The sequence below is a fragment of the Phoca vitulina genome, unplaced genomic scaffold, assembly GCF_004348235.1.
Source record: "Phoca vitulina isolate PV1807 unplaced genomic scaffold, GSC_HSeal_1.0 scaffold21, whole genome shotgun sequence".
Taxonomy (NCBI): Eukaryota; Metazoa; Chordata; class Mammalia; order Carnivora; family Phocidae; genus Phoca; species Phoca vitulina.
This window is the reverse complement of record NW_022589724.1, coordinates 22,657,676-22,685,530: the sequence shown is the minus strand read 5'-3', so window position 1 is coordinate 22,685,530 and position 27,855 is coordinate 22,657,676. Positions and strand designations below refer to the sequence as shown.

The window sequence follows — 27,855 nt, the reverse complement described above, 5'->3', positions numbered from 1 at the left end:
GTTATATTTGACAAGGTATATTTAAATACCTTGAACTTTAGAGCAGCCAACTCTTTTCACTGTAGGTACTTATTTAAAGCAAAAGCTTAAGTTTCTCTTCAGTGAAAGAATGATAATCTTTCACAAGAGAAATAGATTCCTGATTGACAAAACACACATTTTTCTACTCCTAAGGAAGTAGAGGGAATATTAAAATGTTTTATTGAATCTAATGCCATTATTTGTAAAATGCACCATTATATGTATTACTAAGAAAAAAAAAATGCTGCCATTTAGCATTAAGATGCAATAGATTGTAAGAGATGTGGGAGTGTCGGGGGAAAAAAGTTCATCTTAGAATCAATGAAGCACAGAATTTGAGCTCCAGGAGGGTGAATTCAGGTTCTGGCTGTGTTTCTAACTAGCTGTGGGACCACCACCAAGTCACATAGAATCTCTTTGCCTCAGGTTCCTCACCTGTATGGTGAGAAGAAGAATAACCGATCCACCTGTCCTCATAGGATTATAATGAGGTTGAAATGAGATGAATGAGAGTTATTTTGAGAAGTGGAATCTACTGGGCAAATTCAGGGTATTTATTTGATTGAAATTAACCGTTAGATCTGATCAGGTGACTCAAAAGTTTCTGAGCCGTGTTGTCAGGTTTAAAATAGAATTCAATTGTAGACATTTGAAAGTATAACATTTTCTCCTGAACCATTTTCAGTCAATCTGGAAATATCTTTTTTTGTAGTTTCAGAATCAAAGAGAAAACTCAAAGCTAATATAACCCAATATTCTCATCATTCAGAATTAACAACTGTTAATATTCTGTAACTGCTGTGATCTTTTTCAGCCTTATTTTGATATATTTATGACATAAAGAGGTAAAAGGATATAATAGTGAACATTCATATGCTTGCCAGCACGGGTGAAGCCCCCATGTGGAAACGGTATCTTATATTTAGATTAGCATCCTGTCTTCATAATAGCCTAGTGATTTAGGATACCGTCTCTCTTGTTTCAGTCTTTAAAACTTGTAAATAAGCACGTTAACTGCATCATATGTGTTTTATCCTGGAATATGCAGGAGAAGCTACTTTGTGCTAGTGTTTCCTTGGTTTGAGTTTCCTCAGAATTCTCCCTGTGGCTTTGGAAATACAGCTGTGTAAATTCAAAATACGACGCCTGTGAAATCATAATCACAGCTAGCCTATTATTTGTCAGGCATTGTACCTAGACAGTGTGTGTTTGTTTTCTTTAACTCACTCAATAATTCTTCTGGTTATTTTCATTTTTTTTTTTTTTTTTTCTTGAAGATTTTTATTTGAGAGAAGAGAGAGGGAGCACAGGGGGCGGGGGCGGGGGTGGGGGGTGATGTATGAGCAGAGGGAGAGGGAGAAGGAGAAGACTCCCACTGAGCAGGGAGCCCAACGAGGAGCTTGATCCCAGGACCCTGAGATCATGACCTGAGCTGAAGACAGGTGCTTAACTGACTGAGCCACCCAGGCACTCCAGGTGCTTTCATTTTATAGATTAGGAAGGCATGGCTCAGAGAAGTTGAGTAACTTGGCCAAAGTTCCCCAGCTATTAAGTTGTGGAGCTAATGATTTTAAGTAAGGTCTGCCTTATATCACAGCCCACATGTTCTATACTATGCTGCCTCAATCCTTGTCAGTAATCACAATCTGTTTCTTTTGTAGGCAGAACCCAGAGACCACGTTTGAAGTCTATGTTGAAGTGGCCTATCCTAGGACAGGTGGCACTCTTTCAGGTATTTGCATGTTTGATTATGATATGTGTTTATTGTATGAGATGGCTGTGCAGGACATCGCTTCTCAGCCTTTTGGCTAAGATCAGGTGGAGATAGCTGTGCATGTGGGATATGTGAATATTCTAAACTGTGATTTATCTTTAAATATATTTGTCTTTCCCTTTTATTCCACATCATCCTAAGGAATGGAGAATAAGCACAGTGAACAATTTAAGAGTCACTGCCATGACAGGCTTGAAGTATGGCTTTATTCGTTGTAATCATTGAGTTTTGGTTTGTATCTTTCACAGATGCCTGGAAGTCAGCTGCTTAGTATGAAATATTGTCACCTTGCTAATGAGGAAGGCTTAGAATTAGGTTACAAAATAATATAAAGGGAAATCTCTGCCACTAAACTGGAAGGAGATGTTTGAAATGGATTTAATGTAGTAAATTTTACGTCTGCTGGTAAAAGTTGGAAATGAGTTGAAGAAAACACCTCTCCTGGCTTTAGATTTTGGACTAATTTGGATGTGTATTCCTGGACAACAGGGTCTCAGATAAGGTTAGAGTATCTTGCAAAGACTGAGTATATTCTCAACTAAAATCCTTCTTGGTTAATGAGAAAAAAAAATAACCCTGTAACCTAGTGTTCTTTTTCTTGGTAACTAAGAGAGTGATGCATTTGCCAGAGGTATGTCAGGGAGCAACTCTTGGTCCACACACACAAACAGTTGTGCGTATTACTTGGTGTTTAGGGAGAGTGAATTTACTTGGATTAGAAACTTGGAGTAATCAGGATTCTAGTGGTATATGCTCTTAATTGGCTATGCAGTATTTTCTATTTCATTATGTTAGACTGTAATACTCATAAAACAGCTACCTTTTATTGAGTATCTGTTCCTTTGTCCTATGTGCTTGACATTTTATCCTTACAATACAACCCTTTAAAGATAGTTGGGTGGCAGCTCCATTATACCTACGAGAAAATAGAATCTCCGGTCAAATAATTTACCAGGATCATCACTGTGCAGAATAACCAGGAGTTTTGGTTTCAAGTCTTCTTTACTCTGCTAAGTTGCCTTCTTGAGGGCCATGACCATGTTGGGCACATCTCTCCATGTCATCTACAGGGCTTTGCATAATGTCACTAATATTTGTTAAAATGAATGAATTTCTCTTAATAGCAAAAGTGTTATAACTGTGTGTTCCACTTTCTGGATTATCTAATGAAGGTTACAAATTTGTGGTCATTCTAGAAGTAGAATGTTAACATCCATGTTAAGTTATGCCTCTTATTCTGCAAACCATTGCCTTGGGAAGCGTCTTTTATTAGGTGCATACCTGCAGCAGCCCCTCTGTGGGCCTACTTTACAGAGTAACCATTTGATGATGATGGCTATGATATGACAGATAAATTTAGGGACAGAATTTTTCTTATTTTACAGTTGCTAATGTTTCCTCTTTCAGTGTTCTAGGATTTTTTCCTCCCAAAGTTAAAATGATTTTTTTTTGGGAAAAAGAACAAAATTAGAGAAGTACAAATAAGATGGAAGAATGAACAAAATGTGAAGTCTTTATCTTACCCCAGTCATCTTAATTCCTCTGTGCCATAGACAGCGTCTTCTGTGTTTAACCCTTTAGTATATTTTAAAAACTTTTAATTTTGAAAATATTTTCATTTTATTTTTTTAAAGATTTTATTTATTTATTTGACAGAAGAGAGACACAGCGAGAGAGGGAACACAAGCAGGGGGAGTGGGAGAGGCAGAAGCAGGCTTCCCGCCGAGCAGGGAGCCCGATGCGGGGCTCGATCCCAGGACCCCGGGATCATGACCTGAGCTGAAGGCAGACGCTTAACTGACTGAGCCACCCAGGCGCCCCTTGAAAATATTTTTAAAAGATGAAAGTTATAAGAATGGTCAAGTGCATATGCCCTTTCCTCAGCTTTGTCAATTGTTACCCAATTTTGCCATATCTGCTTTATCACTCTATGTATGTATATGCATATATATGTAATGCATATATATGTATATGCATATTCTTTTTGCTGAGCTGTCTGAGAATAAATTGCGGATATAGCGACCCTTTATCCCTACATACTTCAGAATATACCTCCTAAGAATTTTCTTACATAACTCTAGTACAATTATTGAAATACAAGAATTTAATGTTGATATAATGTCAGTTGTCCGTATTTAATCAGTTGTGCCGATAGTATCCTTTATAGCATTTTCCTTTCTGATCCAGAATCCAATTATTCAGGGTCATGCAGTCCATTCAGCTTCACACGTATTTAGTTTCTTTCAGTAAGTAATAGTTTTGCAGCCTTTCCTTACCTTTTATCACAGACACATTTTGAAGAATTTAGGTCTGTTGTTTTGCAGAAGGTCTCTAGATTTGGATCTCATCATATCCTCATGATGAGATTCGGGTTATGAAATTTTGGCAGGGGTCTCTGTGTGTTACTGTGTATCATATCAGCAGGCACATGATGTCTGTCCCTTATTTGTGGAAAAAAAGTACATGGAACTTACATGTACAGTTTAGCAAATAATGATCATGTGCCCGTGTTACTGCTTTCCAGGCTAAGAAATATAATGTTTCCTGGGTCTAAGGAAATACTATTACTGCAGGAGGGCTCCCTGCCCTGGCCCTGTGCTTTAGTGGGCCCTACTTTGGCGCTCTTCCATGGGGCAGAGTCTCTGGGCCCTGTGGGACATGCCTGCTTAGAGCCTGAACTTTTCCATGGTAGACCATACTTTAAGTACCTAGGATCTCAGAATTTCTTGCCCAAATGGCCCTGAGCTTGTTTCCAGAGCCTGTGTGAGTCCCTTTCCTGGGGTCCATACTTCTGAGGGTGGGCTGGGCTGCTGGTGTATACAAGGGATGGCCTAAATGTGGCTGTGTGTGGAGAGTAGGGTATGGGATGGAGCTTGGACTTGTGAGTGGAGGTAACTGCATGCTTGTGTGTGAGGTCCTTGGCTGTGTGGGGTGGAGAAGAGGGTGATGGGTGGTGGACCAGTGGCCAGTTCTCCCTGGATCAGCATGTTTCTGCATGGGACTCTGGGGAATCCCAAAATTCTCTGTATGAATCTGGCTTTCCAGGCAGTTATAAAGGTATATTTGTCATGATAGGAGGATAGAACATATTTTATTTAATATTTTGTAAGCTTGTTTCATATCTGTTAAATATTAACATATATGGTATGAGGGCCTCTGTTTGTACTCTTGCTGAAGCCCTGTAAGTGTTGGAGGTGGGTTTGGTTGGCACCCCAGAGGTTCCTCCTTTCCTTTCTCCAGAGGTAACTACTATCCTGACTTTTATGATAATCATTTGTTTTTCTTTATAGTTTTATGACCTAAGTATATCTCCTTCAAAAATATAATTTGTTGCTTGCTTCTGAATTTTATAGAAACAGAATTATTCTTTGTGTAGTTTTGCTGCTTTTTTTGCTCGAGGTTATGTTTGTAAGGGTTCTTCATGTGTGTAGCTATAGTCATTCATTTTCATTGCTGTGTAATACACTGTAGGATTATATCACAATTTATCCATTCTGTTGAAAACACTTGAAGTTGTGTGCAGTTTTGGGCTATTACAAGCGATGCTGCCGTAATCATTCCTTATACGTGAATCCTGGCGCACTTAAATGTACATTTCCTTAGGATAGATACCATACTTGATTACTGGATCATGCTAACTTGTTTTTCAAAATTATGCTAGTCTACACTCCCTCCAGCAGTGTTTGATAGTCCTTGTTACTCTACAACTTCATCAGTCCTTGGTACAGTTAGATGTGTTGATTTTTGGCAACCTGATGGTTATATAGCAGTATCTCATTGTTGTTTTTATTTGCATTTTCCTGATGACTAATGAGACCAAGCACCTTCTGCTTATTGGCCTCTTGAATAGCTTGTTTTTTAAAGTGCCTGTTCAAGTCTCTTGCTAACTTTTCTTACTGAGTTTTCTACCTTTTCCTCATTGATTTTTAAGATTATATAATGGATACTAATTATCTCGTTGTATGTATTACAAATATCTTCTTCCACTCTATGGTTTGTCTTTCACTCTCTTTGTGTTAACTTTGATCGTAACTTCTTGATTTTAATATAGTATAATTGACCAGTATTTTCCTCCTCCACAGTTATGAAGATATTTTCCTCTAAGAAATTTATGGTTTTGCCTTTCGCATTTAGGTCTTTAATCTTTTAAGGTTTTTAGTTTTCTCTCAGATGATTAGCTAATTTAAAAATTGAGAAACTAATTAGGGGCGCCTGACTGGCTCACTTGGTAGAGCATGCAACTCTTGATCTCAGGGTTGTGAGTTCAAGCCCTACATTGGGTGTGGAGCCTACTTGAAAACAAAACCAAAACCAAAAAAACAATTGGGAAACTAAATCTGCATTACTGGGGTCTACTACTCCTTTACTTAAAACATTTTAATAAAATGATCAGGTACTTCTAGGGGCACCTGGCTGGGTCAGTTGGTAGAGTGTGTGACTCTTTATCTTGGGGTTGTAAGTTCGAGCCCCATGTTGGGTGTGGAGGTTACTTAAAAAATAAGGTCTTAAAAAAAAATAATCAGGTACTTCTAAATCATACAAAAAAAAAATCACCTCACATTAAAAAAAAAAAAAATGACAGATCTGAGAAAGGCCAGTAAGAAATATTACTAGACTTTAGGGGCGCCTGGGGTGGCTCAGTCGGTTAAGCATCTACCTTCAGCTCGGGTCGTGATCTACAGGGTCCTGGGATCGAGCCCCCCGCATCTGGCTTCCTGCTCAGCGGGGAGCCTGCTTCTCCCTCTCCCTCTGCTCCTACCCCTGCTTTTGCTCTCTTCTTCTCTCTCAGATAAATAAATAGAATCTTAAAAAAAAGAAATACTACTAGACTTTAGAAACGGTTCTTTTCCCCTCAATTACTTTTAATGTCTCCCTTACTGAAGACATGTATTGTAAGCGCTCTGTGTACTGCACTCTGAAGAGCATTCCATGACCTCCATGGAAGGGACATGTGATCTGTCAGCTCCACTTAGTGCATCAAGGCCCTGGACACTGCATGGGACACCTTGGAAACATCATGCCAGTAAGATTTGGGTACACAAACTGAACTCCTGGTGCCTCTTGCTTTCTTTGGGAGTTTGTGAGATTTCCTAGTTGCTATTGCCAGGGAATAAGCTGTTATTTGGTATTTGATTTTAGGTCCCTTTTGTCTATTTCTACAGCCTTCTTGTTTTTAATAAAATTTATTATATTTGCCTTTTTTTGATATTGAATGCATTGTTTTTGTCTTTTTAAATGATTGCAAGGAATCTGCCTTAAGATTAGTCTTTGTTCTTTGGATCTGCATCTCCGATCTCTGCCAAAGTATCTGAGCAAACTTAGGTATAAACCTTATGCTCTACAGTACTAGTGTCTGGGCATAATCTTCTCTTTGAAGTTTGTTTGCATCCCCCAGAGGGATTAATTCCCTGCTGTGAGAAGGTGGGTTAGAAGGCACTGAAACTACTTTACGGGTCTTTAATTGGAGGATTTAGTATACATTTTGTTCTATAAACTTCTGTGGGAGTTTCATTCTTACAATTTTTCTTATACTGTGGTATATTCTCATTGTAAATTAAAAAAAAAAAAACCAACTAAAAATTTTCTCAAGTTAGTGCATATTGACAGATTATCCTGGTTTGTGGTTTTTTCTATTTAAATTTTTAGTAGCTTGTTTTTGGATTAGTTTTTGAGTGTGTATACAATTTAAACATTTTTGAAAAATTACAAAGAGAAAAATTATCATTCGGTGATAAACACTATTAATGTTTTGGTATATTTCCTTGTTTTCTTTTGCATGTGTGTGGAAATAAAGCATATATAAAAATATGTGTGTGTGTGTATATATATATATATAAATATACATATAAACTTTTTCCCTGAACTTCTGCTATATGTGTGTTTTTCTTGCTGGTCCTCCCCAAATCATTAAGCTTTTCCTAAAATTATTAATATAGCTTTGTGAAAATAATTTCATTTGCTGTGAATTACTACATCATGTTTATGAGTAATATTTACTTAATAATTGGATCTTTAGATTGTTTCCAGAGTTCTCTTGTTGTAAATAATGCTGGCAAACATCTCTGTGTATAGTGCTTGTTACTTAGGTATGTGATTTTAAAAAGAAGTTGGAACATTTCGAGTAGATATTTGACCTACTTTGTTCTTAACTTTTATGCTTTTTTGGCCACATTCCATTTATGTATTTGTTCAAGAACCCACCTTTACTTGGGGATCCCAGGAAATGAATAGAGTCGTCTCAAGTTGTGAAAGTTCCCAGAGCTGACTTTAGCGTGTCTGACTGAAGGTCTCGGAAGAGGGTGCTCTTGCAAGAGGGATGAGCCTGCCAGTCCCATGATCAGACGGTACTGGCCATGCCGAAACTCTGGACTGCATTTCCAACACAAGTGTCTCGTTACTGCTGGCATCTCAGAGCCTGCCGAGCGCACCCTGCCTGGGAGAATGGCCGCAGCATCAGGTTCTCGAGGCTGTTCTGCCCACCCACTTCCTCTGGTGTCAGCTCCCTGCCCAGTGTTTTACTGCAGTAGCCCAGTGGCCACTTGGTAGCAAGAAGTGGATAGTCAAGTGAAGAAACTGTTGTGAGAACCCTGGAAGGAATGCTTATGATGTGACGCTTTGGTTAGCTGAGGTTTTCAGCTATATCAGTAACTTAAACATGCAAACACCCTGGCTTTCAAATCTCTCTTAAATAGCTGTTCTCGTTTCTGGATCAGCAGGATCATGAAGAAAACCGAGTCTCAGCCAACGGAAAGGATTGAGAGCCAGCTTTGTTATATTCTGAATTTGAGCTTTCACTTTGCAGGTCTCTAATTCTACGAACGTTGCTTGGATTTGTGACCACAGTGGATGCTCAACATGACTAGATATTTTTTTTTATTAGATATTTTTAAAAAACTGATGTAAAAAATAAAAGGGTGCCTGGGTGCCTGCCTTTGGCTCAGCTCATGATCTCAGTCCCTGCTCAGTGGGGAGTCTGCTTCTCCCTCTGCCCACCCCCCCCATGCTCCCTTATACTCGCTCTCAAATAAAATCTTAAAATTTATGCTGTTTCTTTAGAAGTGGGATGGAGGGGAAAAAAGCCCTTTGAGAGTTGTTTTACTTCAGATTAAAATATTAGAGGTATTAACTAAATTTATTATCTTTTCAGTAATAAGATAATCACAGCAAACTTTTGAAGAGTGGTGATAAAGTGGCTAACTTTTATTGAGTCCTTATGTCTCAGTCCCTTTTCTTAATATTGTTACACTTATATTGTTAATATACGACCCCTTTAAGATGGGTCGTATTTTTTAGGAAACTGAGGCTCAAAGGTTAATTTGTTTGCCCAGATGGGACAACCATCAAGTTGTAGATTCAGGATTTTAACTTCATTCTTGTGGCATCATCCCAAAAAGTACTGGTTAATATTACCTGCACATGGCAGTAGTTAGAAAAATCAGATATTGTGAGAGAAGAAAAATCAGGCTCATATAGAAAATCAGGGGAGAGGCAGTTTTCATTCATGAACTGTACAAGGATTTCTTAGTTTTTTTTTTTTTTCCTTTTAAATGAGTTAGCATGATTACTTTAGCTTTTCTTTATTTTTCTTCTTTTGAATCCTTTGATTTTTTTTTTTTCCCCAGAGGAAGTGAATCCACTTTATGGAGTATGAACTATGATTTGCAGTAGTGTAGGGACAAATTACCACTCAGAAGACATGGATTACTTAAAAATTTTTATAATTTTTCCTGACTCTAAGTACTTGACATGCCCATTTGAAAATAACTTATTTGGAATAGAGGTGTGGAACCTCATTTCACTGTACTTTTTTTTTTTTTTTTTAAGATTTGAGAGAGAGTGAGCGAGCACGAGCGGGGTTGGGGGAAGGGCAGAGGGAGAGGGACAAGCAGACTGTCCCCACTGAATGTGGAGCCTGACACCCACGTGGCTCGATCCCAGGACCCAGAGATCATGACCTGAGCCGAAGTCAGATGCTTAATGACTGAGCCACCCAGACTCCCCTCACTGTACTTTTTAAGCTGATTTTGAAAAGGGGTGCCTTTGAGAATTGTGCCTTATGTTGTAGGATTGTTAGAGTATTTCTTTAAACTATATTTGAGCCTAGGGGAAGCTCGTTGTAATAAAGCTTTTGCCCACCACCTAATGAAGTAAGAAGTATCAGCTCAGTTTTATAGGTAAGAAAAATAGGGTTCCATGAGGGCAGAAATGACCTCTTTCTTGTACCTGAAATTCCAACAGCTAGAACAGTAATTGGCATATCGTAGGCCCTCAATAAGTATTGAGTGATTAAAGCTCAGAGATAGGAAGCAACTTGTCCAAAGGACAGAGTTGGGATTTGAAGTCTACTCTGACTGTATTCTTTAAACCAGTTTATGAAAACTGTAACACAAATTGTATGGGTATGCACAGCTTAAAGAATAAACAAAAATGCACGTACCCACCACTCAACTTAGGAAATAGAACATTTTGTACTTTGAAGTCCCTCTGTATTCCTACTGAGATCACATTTTGAATTTTACCTTGTGTATCCTTGCTTGAAGCTTGTGCTTTTTATTACACTATGCTGATGCTCTAAATCGGTTACGTAGAATGACTTTTTGAATTGCTGTTCTTAAAAAGTAACAAAGTGAGCCATATATTTTCTTAATGTTTAGTTATTTGAAGATTTCTTCCTAAAGTGTGCAATTTAGGGGCCATCTGGGTATAAATTACAATATAGGAGAGTCTCATGATTTTTGGTAATTCATGGCAGTGTGGTGGTTCTTGCTGTATTTTGTGGTTCACAGTGTAAGGCCCTGGGCCCTCTAGGTGGACCAGCAATTCATTGATCTAAACCATAAAATCCACGTGAGCAGTTAAGTTCATTGATCTATATTTTGCCTTAATAGTACCTACTTCATTTAGTTGAAAGATTAAATGGGAATGCAGAGTGCATGGGACATGGAAAGTTCTTAATAAGTGGGAGCTGTTATTTGTCATTTGTTTTAAAAGATACTATTTTAGGGCACCTGGGTGGCTCAGTCGTTAAGCGTCTGCCTTCGGCTCAGGTCATGATCCCAGGGTCCTGGGATCGAGCCCCACATCAGGCTCCCTGCTCAGCGGGAAGCCTGCTTCTCCCTCTCCCACTCCCCCTTCTTGTGTTCCCTCTCTCACTGTCTGTCTCTCTGTCAAATAAATAAATAAAATCTTTCAAAAAAAAAAAAAAAAGATTATTTTAGAGAAGGTTTAGGTTCACAGCAAAGTAGAGAGGAATATAGAGAGATTTCCTATATACCCCTGCCCTAGGCATGCACAGCCTCACCCAATGTCAGCATGCCCCAGCAGAGTGGCACATTTTTTTACCATCAGTGGTCCTATGCTGACACACCATAACCACCCAAAGTCCATTGTTTATGTCAGGGTGTTGTGTATTCTTCAGTTTTAGACAAATGTATGATAACATGTATCCATTTATAGTATCATGCAGAATACTTGCAGTGCCCTAAAGATCCTCTGTCTTCTGCCTGTTTATCCCTTCATGTACTCCCAACCCCTGGCAACCAGTGATCTTTTTATTGTCTCCATGATTTTGCCTTTTCCAGAATGCCATATAGCTGTTATCATACAGTATGTAGCCTTCTAAAGTGGGCTTCTTTCCCTCGGTAGTATGCGTTTATGGTTGGTTGTGCGTGCGCGCGTGCATGGTTATTCCTTGTCTTTTCATGGCTTCATGGCTCATTTCTTTTTAGTGCTTAATCATACTGCGTTATCTGGATGTGCTACAGTTTATCCATTCACCTACTGAAAGACATCTTGGTTCCTTCCAGGTTTTGGCAATTATGAATAAAGCTGCTATAAACATCCACGTGCAGGTGTTTGTGTGGACATAAGTTTTCAGCTCCTTTGGGTAAATACCAAGGATGTGATTGCTGGACGGCAAGAGTATGTTTAGTTTTTAGAAACTGCCAGCTTTCTTCCAAAGTATCCCTGCCATTTCCTGTTCCTGCCAGCAGTGAATGAGAGTCCCTACAGCTCCATACCCTCACCAGCATTTGGTATTACCAGTGTTCCGGATTTTGGTCATTCTAATGTGTGTAGTAGTATCATGTTTTAATTTGCATCTCCCTGATGACATATGTGGAACATTTTTTTCATATTCTGCTTTGCCATCTGTAATACCATGTTTGGGGAGGTGTCTAATTTTTTAAAAATTGGTTTGTTTTCTTATTGAGCTTTGAGTTCTTCGTGTATTTTGGATAACAGTCCTTTATCAAATGTGTTTTTTACAAATATTTGCTCCCAGTTTGTGGCCTGTCCTCTCATTCTCTTGGCATTGTCTTTGGGAGAGCAGAAGTTTTTATTTTTAATTGAAGTCCAGATTACCAGTTATTTTCTTTCATGGATCATGCGTGTGGTGGCATATCTAAAAAGGCATTGCCATACTCAGGGTCATCTAGGTTTTCTGCTATGTTATCTCTAGGAGTTTTATACTTTTGTATTTTGATCTATGATCCATTTTGAGTTTTGTGAAGGGTGTAAGGAAGGTGTGTGTGTGGTTTCACTTGATTGCATGTGGCTGTTCAGTTGTTGCAGCATCATTTGTTGAAAGACTATCTTGCTCCTTGGGCAAAGATCAGTTACTATGTATGGGTCTGTTTCTGGGTTCTCTATTGATCTGTCTATTCTTTCACCAGTACCATCCTGTGTTGGTTACTGTAGCTTTATAGTAAGTCTTGAAGTCAGTGTCAATCTTCCAGATTTGTTCTTCCTAATAATGTGTTCACTCTTCTGGGTCTTATGCCTCTCCAAATATTTTAGAATCAGTTTGTCAATATCCACAAAATAACTTGCTGATATTTTGATTGTGATTGTATCATATCTGTAGATCAAATTACAAAGAACTGTCGTCTTAACATTATTGAGTGTTCTTATTCATGGACATGTAATATTTCTCCACTTTTTAAAAAAAGATTTATTATTTTAGAGAGAGAGAGAACATGAGCAGGATAGGGAGAGGGAGAGAGAATCTCAAGCAGACTCCATACTGACCACGGAGCCTGATGTGGAGCTCGATCTCACGACCCTGAGATCATGATCTGAGACGAAACCAAGAGTTGGATGCTCAACCGATTATGCCACCCATTGCCCCTATATTTCTACATTTATTTAGTTCTTTTTTTTTTTTTAAGATTTTATTTATTTATTTATTTGAGAGAGAGAATAAGAGAGTGAGCATGAGCCGGGTGAGGGGCAGAGGGAGAAGCAGACTCCCTGCTCAGCAGGGAGCCCTATGTGGAGCTCAGTCCCGGGACTTCCAGATTATGACCTGAGCAGAAGGCAGATGCTCAACTGAGCCACCCAGGTGCCCCTTATTTAGTACTTTGATTTCATTCATCAGAGTTTCGTAGTTTTCCTCATGTAGTTCTTGTAGAAATTTTTTCGTTAGATTTGTACCTAAGTAGCTGTTATTTTATTTATTTATTTATTTTTATTTATTTTTTTAATTTATTTATTTGACAGAGAGAGACACAGTGAGAGAGGGAACACAAGCAGGGGCAGTGAGAGAGGGAGAAGCAGGCTCCCCGCCGAGCAGGGAGCCCGATGCGGGCCTCGATCCCAGGACCCTGGGATCATGACCTGAACTGAAGGCAGACGCCCAACTGACTGAGCCACCCAGGCGCCCCAAGTAGCTGTTATTTTAAATTATTGTATTATTTTTGTTTAAGTCAAGAGTTCATGTCTGCATACAACTCTGCTATTCAGCAATTGTCATCGACCTAACACAGCTGAAAAATGGGAAGTAAAAGTAGCCGAAGTAGATTTCTCAGAATTAATTAATTAATTAATTTAGTTAGTTATGTAAGATTTTATTTATTTGACAGAGAGAGAGCACAAGCAGGGGAAGCGGCAGGCAGAGGGAGAAGGAGAAGGAGAAGCAGGCTCCTGGCTGGGACCCTGGGATCATGACCTGAGCCGAAGGCAGATGCTTAACCGACTGAGCCACCCAGGCATCCCAGAATCCATGCATTTAAACATATCTTTTATTCATGGGAAAGCCCTTTGCTTATGCCCTACGTGCTTTGGATTGCTCTGAGGATTTTTTTGTATTACATTGCTCAGCACAGTTAGTGATCATGTTGGTGACATTATTTTATTAGTCAGGATTCTTTTTGTCCTAAGTGGCAGAAACCCAATGAAATCTGGCTTGAGCAAAAGAAGGGATTTATTGCTTCTCAATACTGAGAAGTGTAGCGGTAAAACTGGCTTTTGGTTTTGCTGGATCTAGGTGTTCTACTTACGTTTTCAGAGATTTGTCATCTCTTTATCTCTTGGTTTTCTGTCTCCTGTGTTGGGTTCATTTCTGGGCAAGTGCTTCCTATACAATGGCAACGATGGCTACTGGCAAATCCAAGGTTATAGTCTCCCAGTTTAGTCACCCAAATGGAAAAAGAGGGTCTTACATTAATTGTAGTCTCAGGGCTGATTGCACCAGGCCCAGTTTGGGTCATAGGCTGATCAATGAACAAGTCACCAAGATTTTTGGAGAGAGGGGTTACTCTGAGATGTTGATTGGGTGATGAGGGAGTATGTATGTGTGTGCGGGCCTGTTCACTGCCACCTGGATTCTATAGCCTGAGAGTGGGGCAGGGTAGTTTTGCAGAGAAAATCTGGTGCTGTTAGCAGAAGAAGGGAGAATGGATGCTAGGCAGCCAAAACAGATGTCCATTGCAGTCATCAAGAAAATGTTTTATTCAAAATATTCTTTTCAAAAAAGCAGTGAGATGTATAATCTAGCTTGGAAAGATTTACAACCAAAATGTTTCAGTGCTTAAAAGTATAGGTCTTCAGCTTCCTCAAAAATTGCCATATAAGCCTGATTCCCTAGGAGTCTGTGACTGAGATCTTATTATCGTACATCTAATTTTTAGAATTCCTTAATCACTTATTCTTTGAGCACTCGCATTAGGTTCAGCACTGTGCTAGACTCTCTGGAAAGTGGAGTGTAAGCTTTGTAATATGGGAACTACAACTCGTATTTTAAATGTTTAGGAGACTTTTTTTTGTTTTTTAAACCTTTAGGAAATTATATTCTAGCTTTTGAACTTCTTTTGGTATTATTTCACAACACATTTTGCATTTCCTTCTTTATGTTACATTGAAAGCATGCAGTGTGCTCAAAGGCTTTCATTAGAAAAAGAAAGCTTTACTGAAGATTTCACTATGAGCTTGCTTTGCCCAGCAGGAAACTATAATAAGTTGCTTGATTTAAAGACAGTTTTCTTACCTTTAATGTGTTCATAGGCATTAGAATTTTATGCTATCACAAAGCCTTATTTGAAGAGAAAATAGTTGCAGATGAGTTGCTGTCTAGATTATAACAATGTCATTAAGTATCTTCATGGATAATTTGTAATAAAAACAACCTAATGGAAAGGCTGTAGGCTTTGAAATTAGATTTCTTCTGCCACTCACTAATTGTTTGACCTTGGGGAAGTTATTAAACTGAATTCTAACTTGGCCATTGTTTAAATGGGACTTATATCTATTTGACAGGTTGTTTTGTAAATTAGAGACAATATGTATTTAAATGCCTAACACAGAAACTGGTACAAATAGGCATTCTTTTGGTGACTTAATTCAACATTTTCCTTAAGTGAAAAACAAAAATACCCAAACTCCAAACCAAAACCAAGCAATAAAACTTCCTGCAATTGTGATTTTTGCTAAGTGATTAAATCTTCCTTCTGTTAGAATTAAATTCCTTTTTGAAAGGGTCCAAATATTAGAATAATAGTGAGATGAAGATTGAAACTTGTTGAAAAGAAAATTGTCTGTCAATTTTCTCTTTCAGAAACTGTAAGATTAGTTCTGTGTTTCCAGGAAAGCATACTTTGGATACATGGATAATTTCAAATGATCAACTTATATATATATATGTTTTTCCTCCACCTACATGTTACAGTTAAACTTTAACAAAAACAAGAATCAGTCCTCGGTTACCAGGGTTTTTTATTTAAACTGTCTTCTTGTGAGACGAGCCAGATGCCAAGAAAATAAGCTGGGACTTATCAAAGCAGCCCATTTCTGGAATATGGTGTATAGTTAGTGTATATTTAGCCCAGTTCTCTGTCCTCAACAGTAATCATCACTGATACTCAGAATCACGGAATTGGTTTCTAAAACACGAAAGAGTTTTATTAGTTTGTTAGATTGTATTTATATGAAAGGAAAATTGACAAAAGTATTTGGGAAAGATTTTCTACAAAGACTGAAATGAAAAATCTTTTCATCATGGCTGACAATGAAATAGGAAATCAGCTAAGCAAAGCATTTAATTTATTCCCTCTTCCTACTAAATATTTTGGTTAATTGGAGTTCCTTCCCCGTCTCCCCCACCAAATTTCAAGCATATAATTAGCAAAATCTAGCTTAGAGCATGGTTTCTAGAATCAGATCTTCTGGATTCACATTTCAACTCTACTACTTATGACTTATATCCCTCTGTGATTTTGGGCAAATTAATCTCTCTCTCGTTTTAGTTTCTTAAACCATAAAATGGGGTGATGATAATAGTATCTCAATGTTATTGTACAGATTAAATGAGAAAGAAAATATTAATTCAACATGGGACATGGCAGAGTGCCTCTCAGTTTGAACTTTAATTAAAGAAAAGTAAGTTGGATTTGTTCTGATTCTTCACACTAGAAGTTGAGCATCATCAGGGGTCTGAGCTGGGGTAATGTCACCTGTTCGTGTTGTAGGTTCTTTCCTTCTCTGTGCTTAATAACAGGGCATTAGGACCAGGTCTAAGGTAGTCCTAGGCCCAGGGCCTTTAGGAGGCTTGAGGTTTGGGAGGTTTCTTTCCTGCCTCCAGCAGCTGTGGCAAGTCTGGTGTAGGTTTTTAAAAAGTTTTTAATCCCTGGGGTGGACCCTGGAACAAGCTGACCTAATTTCTCTTGTGTTTGCGGAATGGAGATTGAGTTGACTCAGGTTTTATTTGGGCTTCTCTGGATCTGATGCAGCATCAAAGCTCAGGTCTAGACCAATTTAAGTTAGAGATTTTAGGGCTGACCACTGGTACGTTTCCTCCTTTTTGCTTAGGAAGATATTTTAATATCACACTTCATCCCTCTGGCAATATTTATTACAAGCCTGCTGTGTGATAAGTGCTTGGGGGGAGCGCAGGGAGGGGATTCCAGGCAGAAGGCAAAGCATTTGCAAAGCTAAGGAGGAATACTTCTTTTATTAATAAAAAATACGATTTTTAGTCAGATTATGATCAGTTTGAGGGGACCCTATGCAATCACGCTCAGCCTGACAGTTCTGCAAGGGCAGAGGTCTTTGTTTACTTGGTTCACTGATCTGTCCGCAGCACCTAGAACAGTGAGTGGTGCATAGTAGTAAATATATTTGTTGGACAAATGGATTGACACAGTTTCACTTGATTGCAGTGAACCTTGCTATTTTGATCAGTCTCTGCAGTTTTCTTGTAGACGAATATCTCATTTCCAGTAGGTTAATGGCTGTTCATTTCAGTATATTCTGTTTTTTAATGGAAATTCTTGGATAGAACTGGGGGGGCATTTATGTTAGAAGCAAGAGGTATCTTACGGTTTTCTCCAACAACTTTTCTGGAAGAGCTTTTTCTGCCTTTTCTGTGAGCAGATGTACTCGGGATGAAAAGTTTAAAGGAGGGCTCACTCACATTTGGCTCACTAGGCGAGGAATGCCTTTTCCTCTTCATTTAGTAAGTGTCCATCAGACTGCCCAGAGTACAATGAGGCATTTACCCAAGGCCTCAGCGGCAGCCCATACTTTTTGCATTTTAGGCTTTTTCTGCCACCCCTGGGAAACTGCCTGGTGGTCTGGCATCATGGGAATTTGTCTCACTAAAAGCTCTTTCCCCACCCTTTCCTTCAGGAGAAGCAGTGGGTATAGTGGCAGGAGCTCTGGCCTTGGTGTCTGAATTTTGGCCACAACTAATAGTAATCTGGCCTTTGCGAAGTTCTTCATCCTTTTTGCTGAGTTTTCTCAATTGCAAATGTGATTTTGATAATGTGTAGGGCTGCTGTGAAGACTAAATGAAATAATAGCAACAAAATCATTAACAGTGCCTTGTTAGTTTTCTTTCTTCTGTCACATCAAATCATTGTTTTCCACTCTTAGCCTCCTGACACAAAAGGACACCTATGTTATTTTTCATAGCTCAGAGAACTGTAAGATCTTTGATAATGGTTCCGTGTGCGTGTGTGTGTGTGTGTGTGTGTGTATTTGGTGAAGCAATGTGGAGTTTTGCGAATATATTTTTAAAACATGGAAAAGCAAAAAAAAAAAAAAAAAACACAAACAAACATGGAAAAGCTACATTAAAAAAACCCAAACAACTCATACTTAATTTAGAAGTTTTCCATGGGATGCCTGGGTGGCTCAGTCGGTTAAGCATCTGCCTTCGGCTCAGGTCATGATCCGCATTGTGCTCCTTGCTCAGCGGGAAGCCTGCTTCTCCCTCTGCCTGCCACCCCCCCACTTGTGCTTGCTCTCTCTCTATCTCTGTCTCTCTGACAAATAAATAAAATCTTAAAAAAAAAAAAAATTTTTTTTCCCCCAGAATATGACCTTTAAAGTAAGGATCTTCCAAGACCGTTCCTGTGCCCATACTCTGCTTCCCATAGAGGGCATAGCATGTTTTTGTGTTTACATGTTGGTGAGTGAGTGAGCGAGCGTGTGTATGTGAAAGAGAAAGAAAGAATGAAAATATGTGTGGTGGAAGAGATATTTTAGCCTGCTTTTGTAACTTTAGCTTTCTGTGCAATGTGCCAAAAGTTATTTCTCCCTAGGGAGTGTCTCTTTCAACAGTTTTTGAAGGCAGCATAAATTCTCACTTGGTGTTCAAGGAAGATGGTAATACAATTTAGTACAGCCAGAGTATTTTCTTTAACTTGTTAGAAACCAAAATGTGATTGCAGTGGCAAAGTTGTCAGCGCACTCAAGTTTAACAAGTGTTCGAAGGATTAGTAAAGGAAATGTAGTTTACTCTGCAGCTTTTATGACAAAGAATTTAAAAGGTTTTGCTTTAAGCCCCTCCATGTGTTTCTTCCTTTTCTCCAAAACATACCTCTAAGTTGAAAAGAGAGATGAATCTCTTAGGGAGAAACTATTAACTCTGAGGGAGTTTATCATTGTTTGAGAGGAAGCAGAACATTTACATTTGAATCAGCTCTGAGTGTAGCTTGTGCCCTAATCTCGTTCATCATAGAAGTTGGTGAAGAGTTTAAGTACTTCCTACTTTGTGTTCTGGTCCTTGTAGTGCCATCCTAATTTTCTCCGGGATCATAAATTTCCTAATTCAAAGTAAGCAAACTCCTGAGACAATGTGCGTTGGCTTTGCTTGGAAAGGCTTTGGGCAGTTGTCACAGTCCTCTGGCCAGGGCCACTGGCCAGAATTGTTGCATTTTCACAGCACTGATTACCATACAAAAAAATAGCATAAGAAAGACAAAATATTTCAGGAAGTGTGAAATAGAGCAGATAAAACCACCTCTATCACAATCCCACTTTGATATTTTGAATATTCCCGTTTGACGCAGTTGCAGTTGGTGTATAGTTTTAAATGAGAAAGTAACACCATGTTTGTCATAAACACTTTGATCAATTTTATTTTTTTTTAAAGATTTTTATTTATTTGAGAGAGAGAGAGAAAGAGAACAAGAGAGAAAGAGAACAAGAAACCATCTCCCTCCTTCTTCAGAGGGAGAAGCAGACTCTCTGCTGAGCAGTGAGCCTGATGCGGGGACTTGATCGTGGGACTCCAGGATCATGACCTGAGCCGAAGGCAGACGCCTAACCAACTGAGCCACCCAGGCGCCCCCCACTTCGATCAGTTTTTGAAGGCTCTATCAAAGTCTTACAGTTTGATTAACCAGTTCCCTTTTATTATACATACAAATGCAACCTCTTTTAAAATAAGACCATACTACTTCCAAGTTTTGGACTTTTGTGACCAAATCTTTGGTATTGCCTTTTTTTGGCTGTGGGGGACAGGGAAGGGTTGGGGAGGTGGAGAGGCAGGGAGAGGAACAGAAAGGGCTGAGGAGGGCTTTGTCAAAGATAAACTGTTACAGATGGACATGTTTTTCTAAGTCTACAGTTTTTTTTTTTTTTTTAAAGAGTTTACCCATTTTTATTATTTGAGAGAGAGAGCATAAGTGGGGTGAAGGGCAGAGGGAGAAGCAGACTCCCCGCTGAGCAGGGAGCCCTATACGGACTTGATTCCAGGACCCTGGGATCATGACCTGAGCTGAGGGCAGACGCTTAACCTACTGAGCTACCCAGGTGCCCTTAAGTCTACAATTTGTAAGAAGCCTTAAATTGAGCCATTGTCTGAGATTACAAAATAAGGTATTATGTTAGTATTTTGCTCTATCATGAATTAAAATATAACATCTTAAAAAAATTAGATTTTAGGGATTCTTGGGTTGTTCTTAATGCATACTTCTGTCATTGATTTTTACTTTCTTATCTTGAGGGCCATTGATGGATTTAGGTCATTTTAGCTTAAAGAGAATAGAAACCATCTACCTAAAAGACCGGTTGGTGGGAGAAATTCTTTGTATTTGCTCTTCTGCCTTGCTAAGACAGCTGTGTCCTGGACTGGAGTTAGCTTTTGTAGCAGCTGTGAAGTCCTCACCCTTAACAGAAAATGTTCCCAGTGAATGTTTGTTTCTGTGACTTGGGACTGTCATTCAAACCCACCCCAAAGAAACCGGGTATGTACAATACTTCATGGGTGTCAGATGAAGAAATCTTGTTGGAACTATGGTTTCATTAAACCCAATAGCTTATTTTATTTTTATTTTTATTTTTCTTAAAGGAATTAGTAAGTTAGGATTTGGGGAGGTGTAGCCTGTGTTCATTCCTTAGAGATTGGGACAAGAATTTTGCCTTTGCAGAAAGACCTTGTGTAGTTAGGGACTAGCTTGAAAATGCTTTGCCTGGCATTTGCACTGGGCATATTTGGAAAGGAAAGCCTCTTTGCATTGTGCATTTAGAAAAGTGTCTGTAAGCGTGCTTAGAAAATGGCAGCTTTTGCTGGTCTTGGCTGTCAATGTCTTGCTGCTACTGACTGTGTTTAACCAGAAAGGGAAACTCAGAGTAGAAAAAGTCTCACTCCCAAGACTTTACAAGAAAACCCCTCTTTGTTGATTTATATATATATATTTTAAAGGAGCTTGACATCTTCATCAAGTTCACAGTGGGCTTGCTTTGTTTGCTTTCTCTTGAATGCTTGATAAGATTTTTCTTCTATTGTTTTGTGCAGCAAGAACAGATCTTTCCATGGCTGGGGTGGGTTTTTTGTAAATCCACAATATGGTCATTGTCTGGTGGTGAATAATTGTGGCTGCTTTTTGTACAACCAGAACTAAGGCTTTGGCTGTGAACAGATTCCTTCTTAGCGTGAAAAGGGACTAATCCATGTAAATACAGCCCCAAAATAAAGCTTTACAGAAAAAGGGGAAGGCCGCTAAGCAGGAGGGCACAGGTCAGCAATTTAACCTTTAACCTAACAAATAAGAAGCATGAAAGTTCCAGAATTGGTTTACAAAAGAAAGCTCCTGTGATCTGTCAGTTTTTCTTTTCAGGAGGGAGCTGGGTGAGAGATCTGACTGACAGCTAGTGCCTTTTAACTGCAGACTGAAATTAACTGCCAAATCGAAACTTGAATATGTGAAGGAGATTTTTTCTTAAATAAATTGAGGTGGCAGAATAGGCTACATCAGCATTGGTCAGGCAGGGTCTCACATGAGGTTTCTCCCCTTGAAGTGGGGGGCATAGGCATTTAAGATCCCTTCCAAGTTTGAGAAAGTCTGGGGCCTGACTCTTACCAAAGTAGACATGAACTTAGCAGTTTAAGGCCAGATGAAACTCCTTCCTCTTTTGTTACTATCACTGATACCCTTTGTGGACTTTTCTTGGTTCCATAAATTAATTGCGACCTTTACTAAAGATTTGTTAAGAGCTTTCTGTAAATACAATTAATGCGTTTGTCACAAAATAGCCATCTAGTGATTTCATAATACGTACAACTTTTACAACCTGATGCACTATTAGAAGCTCTGTTGTGCCACGTGAGCACTGTAAAGCAGAGGACACAGGCTTTCTTTCATGTGCTGCTGCTTTGTTCAACATGCTTAGGCATTATTAGCAGATACAATCGAGGAAATTAAAGCTGCAGAGAGTGAAATAGAGGTGTTTATTAGGCAATGCAGTGGGGGAAATGGGAAGCTGTGAAAAATGAGGGATTGCCCTGTTTCCTACATGTGCTTGAAGAGTTAACAAAATAAGGTCTGTGCTAAGTGGCAAGTTTTACTTTTATGCTGTTGTACTCATTTACAAACTTTGTAAACAGTTTGTATTTATTTAATCACAACAGGTTATCTTGTTAATGAGTGTTAGTTTTTGCTTAAAGCATAATACATCTGAAGTCAACTGTTCTATTTCACTATAGAGAATTCTGTAACTGATAAAAACTTTAATTAATGAGAATCATTCAGATTAAAAAGAAACAATGAACTAATGACTTTAAAGTAGGCTCCCTGTAGATTAATAAGAATGGTAATTATACTGTGTAACTCCATTGTGGAAACAAAGTCCCAGGGACGATTGTTTTAGTTTTTCAGGTGTCCGTAGTATGATTGTATAAGTTGTTTAAAATTTACTCTTTTTAAGGGCCTAGTGGCCTGCCTCATTTTCCCCAAGGGCTTTAGAGACCAGAGATAACATAATGCTGCAGACTAAAATTAGCATAAAGTGGCTACCTTCAGTTATTAGCTTAGGCACCTACTCTTTTTCCTAGCTGATTACAATAGCTTCCTCACTGGCTTTTATGCTTTCTTTCACATCCATGTTTAGTGCTGTCATCTGAGGGGTCTTTCAGAAGCACAGCTGAGACCACAGGACTCCTCTTCTTACACTTTTCTGTGTCCTCTTATCCCCACCAAGCTCAAGTCAGGCTCATTAGCAGGGCCAATGAGGTCTTCCATGACCTATCCCCTGACTATCCCAGCATCGTCTTAGCCAGCTCATTCCCTCCTAAATATGTATCTTCCAATATGTCCCAATTGAAGTGCATGCATGTTGTCTATTTCCATATCCTATCTGGTTTCCCAGAAATGTAAGAAAGGCTGATATCTTTAAAAGGGGGATCTAACACTGATGTTTTTTTGGGGAAAAAAAAGCTAACATGTGTATAGGCTTCACATTGTAAATGGTCCCATGCTCTTCTATTTGATCTTCACAGCAACAATACAGAATGGGCCATGTTTTCTGAGAGGTACTTAATATTTGAATGGATGGATGAATAAATGAATGAACTGTGGAGTCAGAAAACACGACTTATAGTCTAGATTCTTCTAGTTATTAGCCGTGTAATTTTAGATAAGTAACTTAACCTCTCAACCTACTTGCTAACTTGTAAAATTAGGTCTCTGCTAGCCTTGCTTGTCACATTAGATGGTATGAGGACCGAGTGAAATAATGTACAGTAAATAAAAATGCTTTTCATACTGTAAACCCCATGCAAATGTTGGTTTCTGCTGTGAATATTCTTAATGTATTCCAGGTCCTATAAATGAAGAGAAAGCATTCATGGATATAGATAGATTTGTGTTTTAATGACTGAAAAAACATCAGAACTGTTTTATTCATATCATGTTAAAATATAAGCCCATTTTGATAGCAAACAGAAAACAGTATACCCTTGTTTTCTTTCATAAAGAAAATGTCAGGTCTATACTGTTAGTAAATGCTAACAAAGGAAGCGCATACTGTATGGTAAACGGGTGTTCAAATGCAGTGTTTAGAGGCTTGTCTTTGCTCTGCATTCTCCTTGGGTTGCCTCTCAAGAACCTTAGAGCCATATTTACCTTCTAGCTCTGTGAACTATATACAACTCTTTGGTAAGTTGTTATTTTTTGTATGCATTTTTTTGGTATTCATTTTTGTATGCTATTATTATCTCTGGCTTTACTTGTCCTCCTTTTATTTTCCTTTTATTCTTACTCTCTCAGTTTACATGTGTATTTTTTATCCTTTGAACTATATATATTTCTGTAAGACTTCTCAAACTGTTACTGGAATGTGCTGGAGTGTAAACTCTCCCGGTGTGATTTTAGTCATACCTTGGTTTCTCCTGTCACCTACAGACTGATAGTTCCTTAGCCTGTGTCTTTGGCTCAGACTCCTGAGTGCCGGGCTTGGATCTCCTGCCAGTGCTGCTTCTAGATATGCCACAGGTTCCGCAAATTGAATTTAACACTCCCCCCAACATAGACACATCTGTTTCTCCAATATTCTACCCCCCCCCCCCCCCCCCCCCCCATTGCTGGCTACCCAGTCCTAAACTGTTCCTTCTATTCCAGGGTCTTTTTGAATGGCATTAGTACTCATTCACTTGCTCATGCCAGAAACCTAAAAGTCATCCTGGATTCACCCTACATCCAATTAAACTTCAGTATTTCTTTTCATGTTTTTTTAAAAAGCTTTAAAAATATTTTAAACAATCTCAGAGTTACAGAAAAGTTGTAATTATGCTGCAAGGAACTTGTTTTCCCCTGTACCATTTGTGAATAAGTTGCAGACTTCCCCTTCAAATAATTAAGTATTTGCTGCAAACAAGGAGATACTCCTGCATTACCACAATACACCCGTCAAAATGAGGAAATTAATATTGCTAAGTACTGACATCTAATTCTCAGAGTTTCGCCAGTTGTCCCAGTAATGTTCTGTAAAGCAGAAGGACTCTGTTCAGGACCCCATACTACATTTAGTTTTATGTCTCTTTAGTCTCCCTCAGTCTGGAACACTTCTCAGGCTTTCTTTGACTTTCACAACCTTGACATCTGAAGATTGCAGGCCTCCATTTTTGTTGGTCTGATGTGTCCTTATGGTTAGACATAGTTTAAGCATCTTTGGCAGGGAAATCAATAGAAGTGATGCTGTGCTGTTCTCATTATATCCTATTAGATAATGCACAGTTTCAACTTGTCCCCTTCCTGATAATGATCACATGATCACCTGATTAAGATCATATTTGCCAGGCTTCTTTATTGAAAAGTTACTCTTTACCACCTTTTTTTTTTTTTTTTTTTAAGATCTTATTTATTTGAGAGAGAGCATGAGCCGGAGGATGGGACAGGGAGAAGCAGGCTCCCCACTGAGCAGGGAGCCCGATGCGGGGCTCAATCCCAGGACCCTGGGATCATGACCTGAGCCAAAGGCAGACACTTAACCAACTGAGCCACCCAGGCATCCCACCACTTTGTAATTAACAAATGTTTTGGGGAGAGTACTTTGAAATTATACAAATATTCCATTATACTTTCAATTTGTTTATTTGGCTTTGGACTCATCATTTCCTTTTTCATTGAAGGCTATTATTGAATTACTCAGATTATTATGTGACTGAATTGCATTATTTAGTCTGTTCCAGCTTTGATCTGTAGGAGCCAGCTTGAAGGAGCTCTTTCGCTCTTTTGACATGTCCTCCTCATTCTCTGAACTCTTCTTTGCTTTCTGGCACAAGATGTTCCATGCTCATCTTTTACTTTTCTTTGGCTTAAAAGCTGCCATTTCTCCAGTGCGTCTTGGTTCCTCCTAGTGGAGAGTGCTATTTAAAATCTGGGTGGTGAATGTACTCATTGCTGTTTGGGTGTTGCTATCTCTAAGCCTTCTTAGTAGAGCTGGAGAGTTTGTGCTGTGTATGTGTACACACATTTACATCTGTATGTATTTCTGTATCCATCTGTGTATACTGAAAAGTGTGAGTTCATGCCGGTATTTCCAGTTTCAATCTAACACCACAGGAGTCATTCTAGTTTTCTCCCTTGCGTATTTGTAACTTCCTTCTTTGGCAGCAAGCAGCCAGGTTCCCGTTATACTTAATACATCTACTTATTAATCTCTGGTATATGACCATTCTCTCATCATGGCTGCCACCGCTCCCTTCCTAGCATGGATGCCTTTCCCCACTAGGGTTCTGATACCATATGCCACTCTGCCTCGGCTACTTGGATGCCCGCCTCATCCAGCTTGGGCTTTGACAACCCATGACAGGCTGGTCCTTCATTATGCATGCTTTCTTCTTCTTGGGTTTTGACACCCCATACATGACTGCCACTTCCCTCCATGTTGTCCTCATCCTGCTCAGGATTTGACACCCTGTATTAAGTGGCCTCTGCATGGATGTCCCTTTAGCCTCTCAGGTGTTCTGACATCTCACATTAGGCTGCTGCTCCCTGTGGATGCTCTCTTCTCCCTGCTTGTGCTCTGACTTCTAACACTGGGCAGCTCCCCCTGTGTGGACACCCTTGTTACTCTTCTTGGGTTCTGACACTCTATGCTGAATTGCCCCTTACAGCATGGACACCCTCCTCATAGTGCTTGGACTCTGTCTCCCCATGTTGGGTGCCTTCCTTTGCGGATACCGTCCTTCACTGTTCTAGACCACTTGTGGCTACTTCTTGCCAAGTGTGGACGTGTTCCTTGACCTTAGAATTAAATTGTTAACTAGGAAGAGGGGAAGAGAAAGGGGAAGTTTAATTTCTTGATCTCTTTTCTGTCTTCTTTTTTTTGTCATCCAATTCCATTGTCTTTGTCTTGGTTCTGGCTGTCCTTATTCTTTCTTGGATTTATTGCCACATAGTTAGTTTTCTGGGCTGGAGTCTTTCCCCTTCCTATCTCCATTCTGCGGTCAGTGAGATATGTGTATTAAATAGATGTATGTGATCATGCTTGTCCCTTGCTTAAACTCTTTAATGCCTTTCCATTACCTGTAGGGTAATACTCAAATCCTGAGCGTAGTATACAAGGACCTTCATGACTTGACTGACCTCTCCTCCCTCATCTCTCACCAACGCCTGTCATTGACCTTGTGCTCTAGCTAAATCACTTTAATCTCTTCTGCTTCCATGCCTTAGGACTTGGTCTTTCTCCTTTCTGTGCCATCCTCTTTCTCCTTATTTTCTTGGTGTACTTGCATTGTCCTTTAGGACTCAGTTCTGGTACCCCCTCTTCTAGAAGGCTGCCTCTAGTCATCCCTTTTCTCTGTCCACCCTTACTTCCCCTTCCCCCTTCCCCCATGCAGACTTGGATAAGATGACTTTCCTCTTGGTACCCTGTATATTGTATTATAATATCTTTTCCTATTATACTTGAGGGCAGGAACCGTACTGCCTACATTCTTTGCCAAAGAATTACCCTATTCAGTAGGTAGCTTGCTAAATGAAGAGACATTTAAAAATATTTCTGTTTTAGAGTAGTTCTCAGTTAGTGGGTTTGTTTTGTCCAAATAAGCAAGGCAATATTAGTTGTTTGTGAGGCTTTTGAAATAGCCCCATTTACATAGGACTGGACTTTATAATTGTATTTTTTTTTTAGAGTGGGATTTTACCTATAGTTATATTTACTTGTAGAATATCTCCAGGGATTTATCCTTGTTTCCCCTAGCAGGGTGAAAAAGAGATTTAGAGTGTATCAAGGATCTGTTCATTATCTTCTCTTTCCCATGCACTGCAATTATTACGACTATGCATGTAGTAGGCTACTATCTAGGTAGCTGATAAAGACATGCTTGACAGAGAGACAGGAGAGGGGAGACAGACTTCACACGGATTGTTAACCATTTCCCTAATTGATGAAATCACTCAATTCATTTGTTTTTTGGTTCACTTTGCTTTCTGGATCAGTTTGAATTGAATTTTTTGATCAGAGGCAAAGTTGTAAGTAACCTCCAGGGTCCTCTAACATGCAGTAGTTCTTCAGAAAGGTTGTGATTGAGGCCAAGAAATAGTCTCAGGTTCCTGGGCAGGAGAGCCAGCTCAGGGCTGGAATGAACGTTCACTACTTACCGTTTTTGTTAAGAGAGACCGGGAGGCCTGATTATCAGAAGAAAAGTACTAAGCATGATCAGGCTTAAAATGAGATAATGTAGGGGCGCCTGGGCGGCTCAGTCAGTTAAGCATCTGCCTTCAGCTCAGGTTGTGGTCCTGGAGTCCTGGAATTGAGCCCCACATCGGGCTCCCTGA

The 27,855-nt window shown here is 39.3% G+C and overlaps 1 protein-coding gene across 4 annotated transcripts in view; it reads left to right on the top strand.

Moving 5' to 3' along the window:
* The window catches only part of DENND1A (DENN domain containing 1A), a 498,746-nt gene that overhangs the window by 38,058 nt on the left and 432,833 nt on the right, over positions 1 to 27,855 (top strand). For all 4 annotated transcript variants that reach the window (XM_032418251.1, XM_032418250.1, XM_032418252.1 and 1 more), the window contains exon 2: positions 1,683 to 1,753. In XM_032418251.1, the coding sequence (XP_032274142.1) occupies positions 1,712 to 1,753 (42 nt within the window). In that variant the 5' untranslated portion in view covers positions 1,683 to 1,711. The remainder of the gene's footprint in view (positions 1 to 1,682; positions 1,754 to 27,855) is intronic.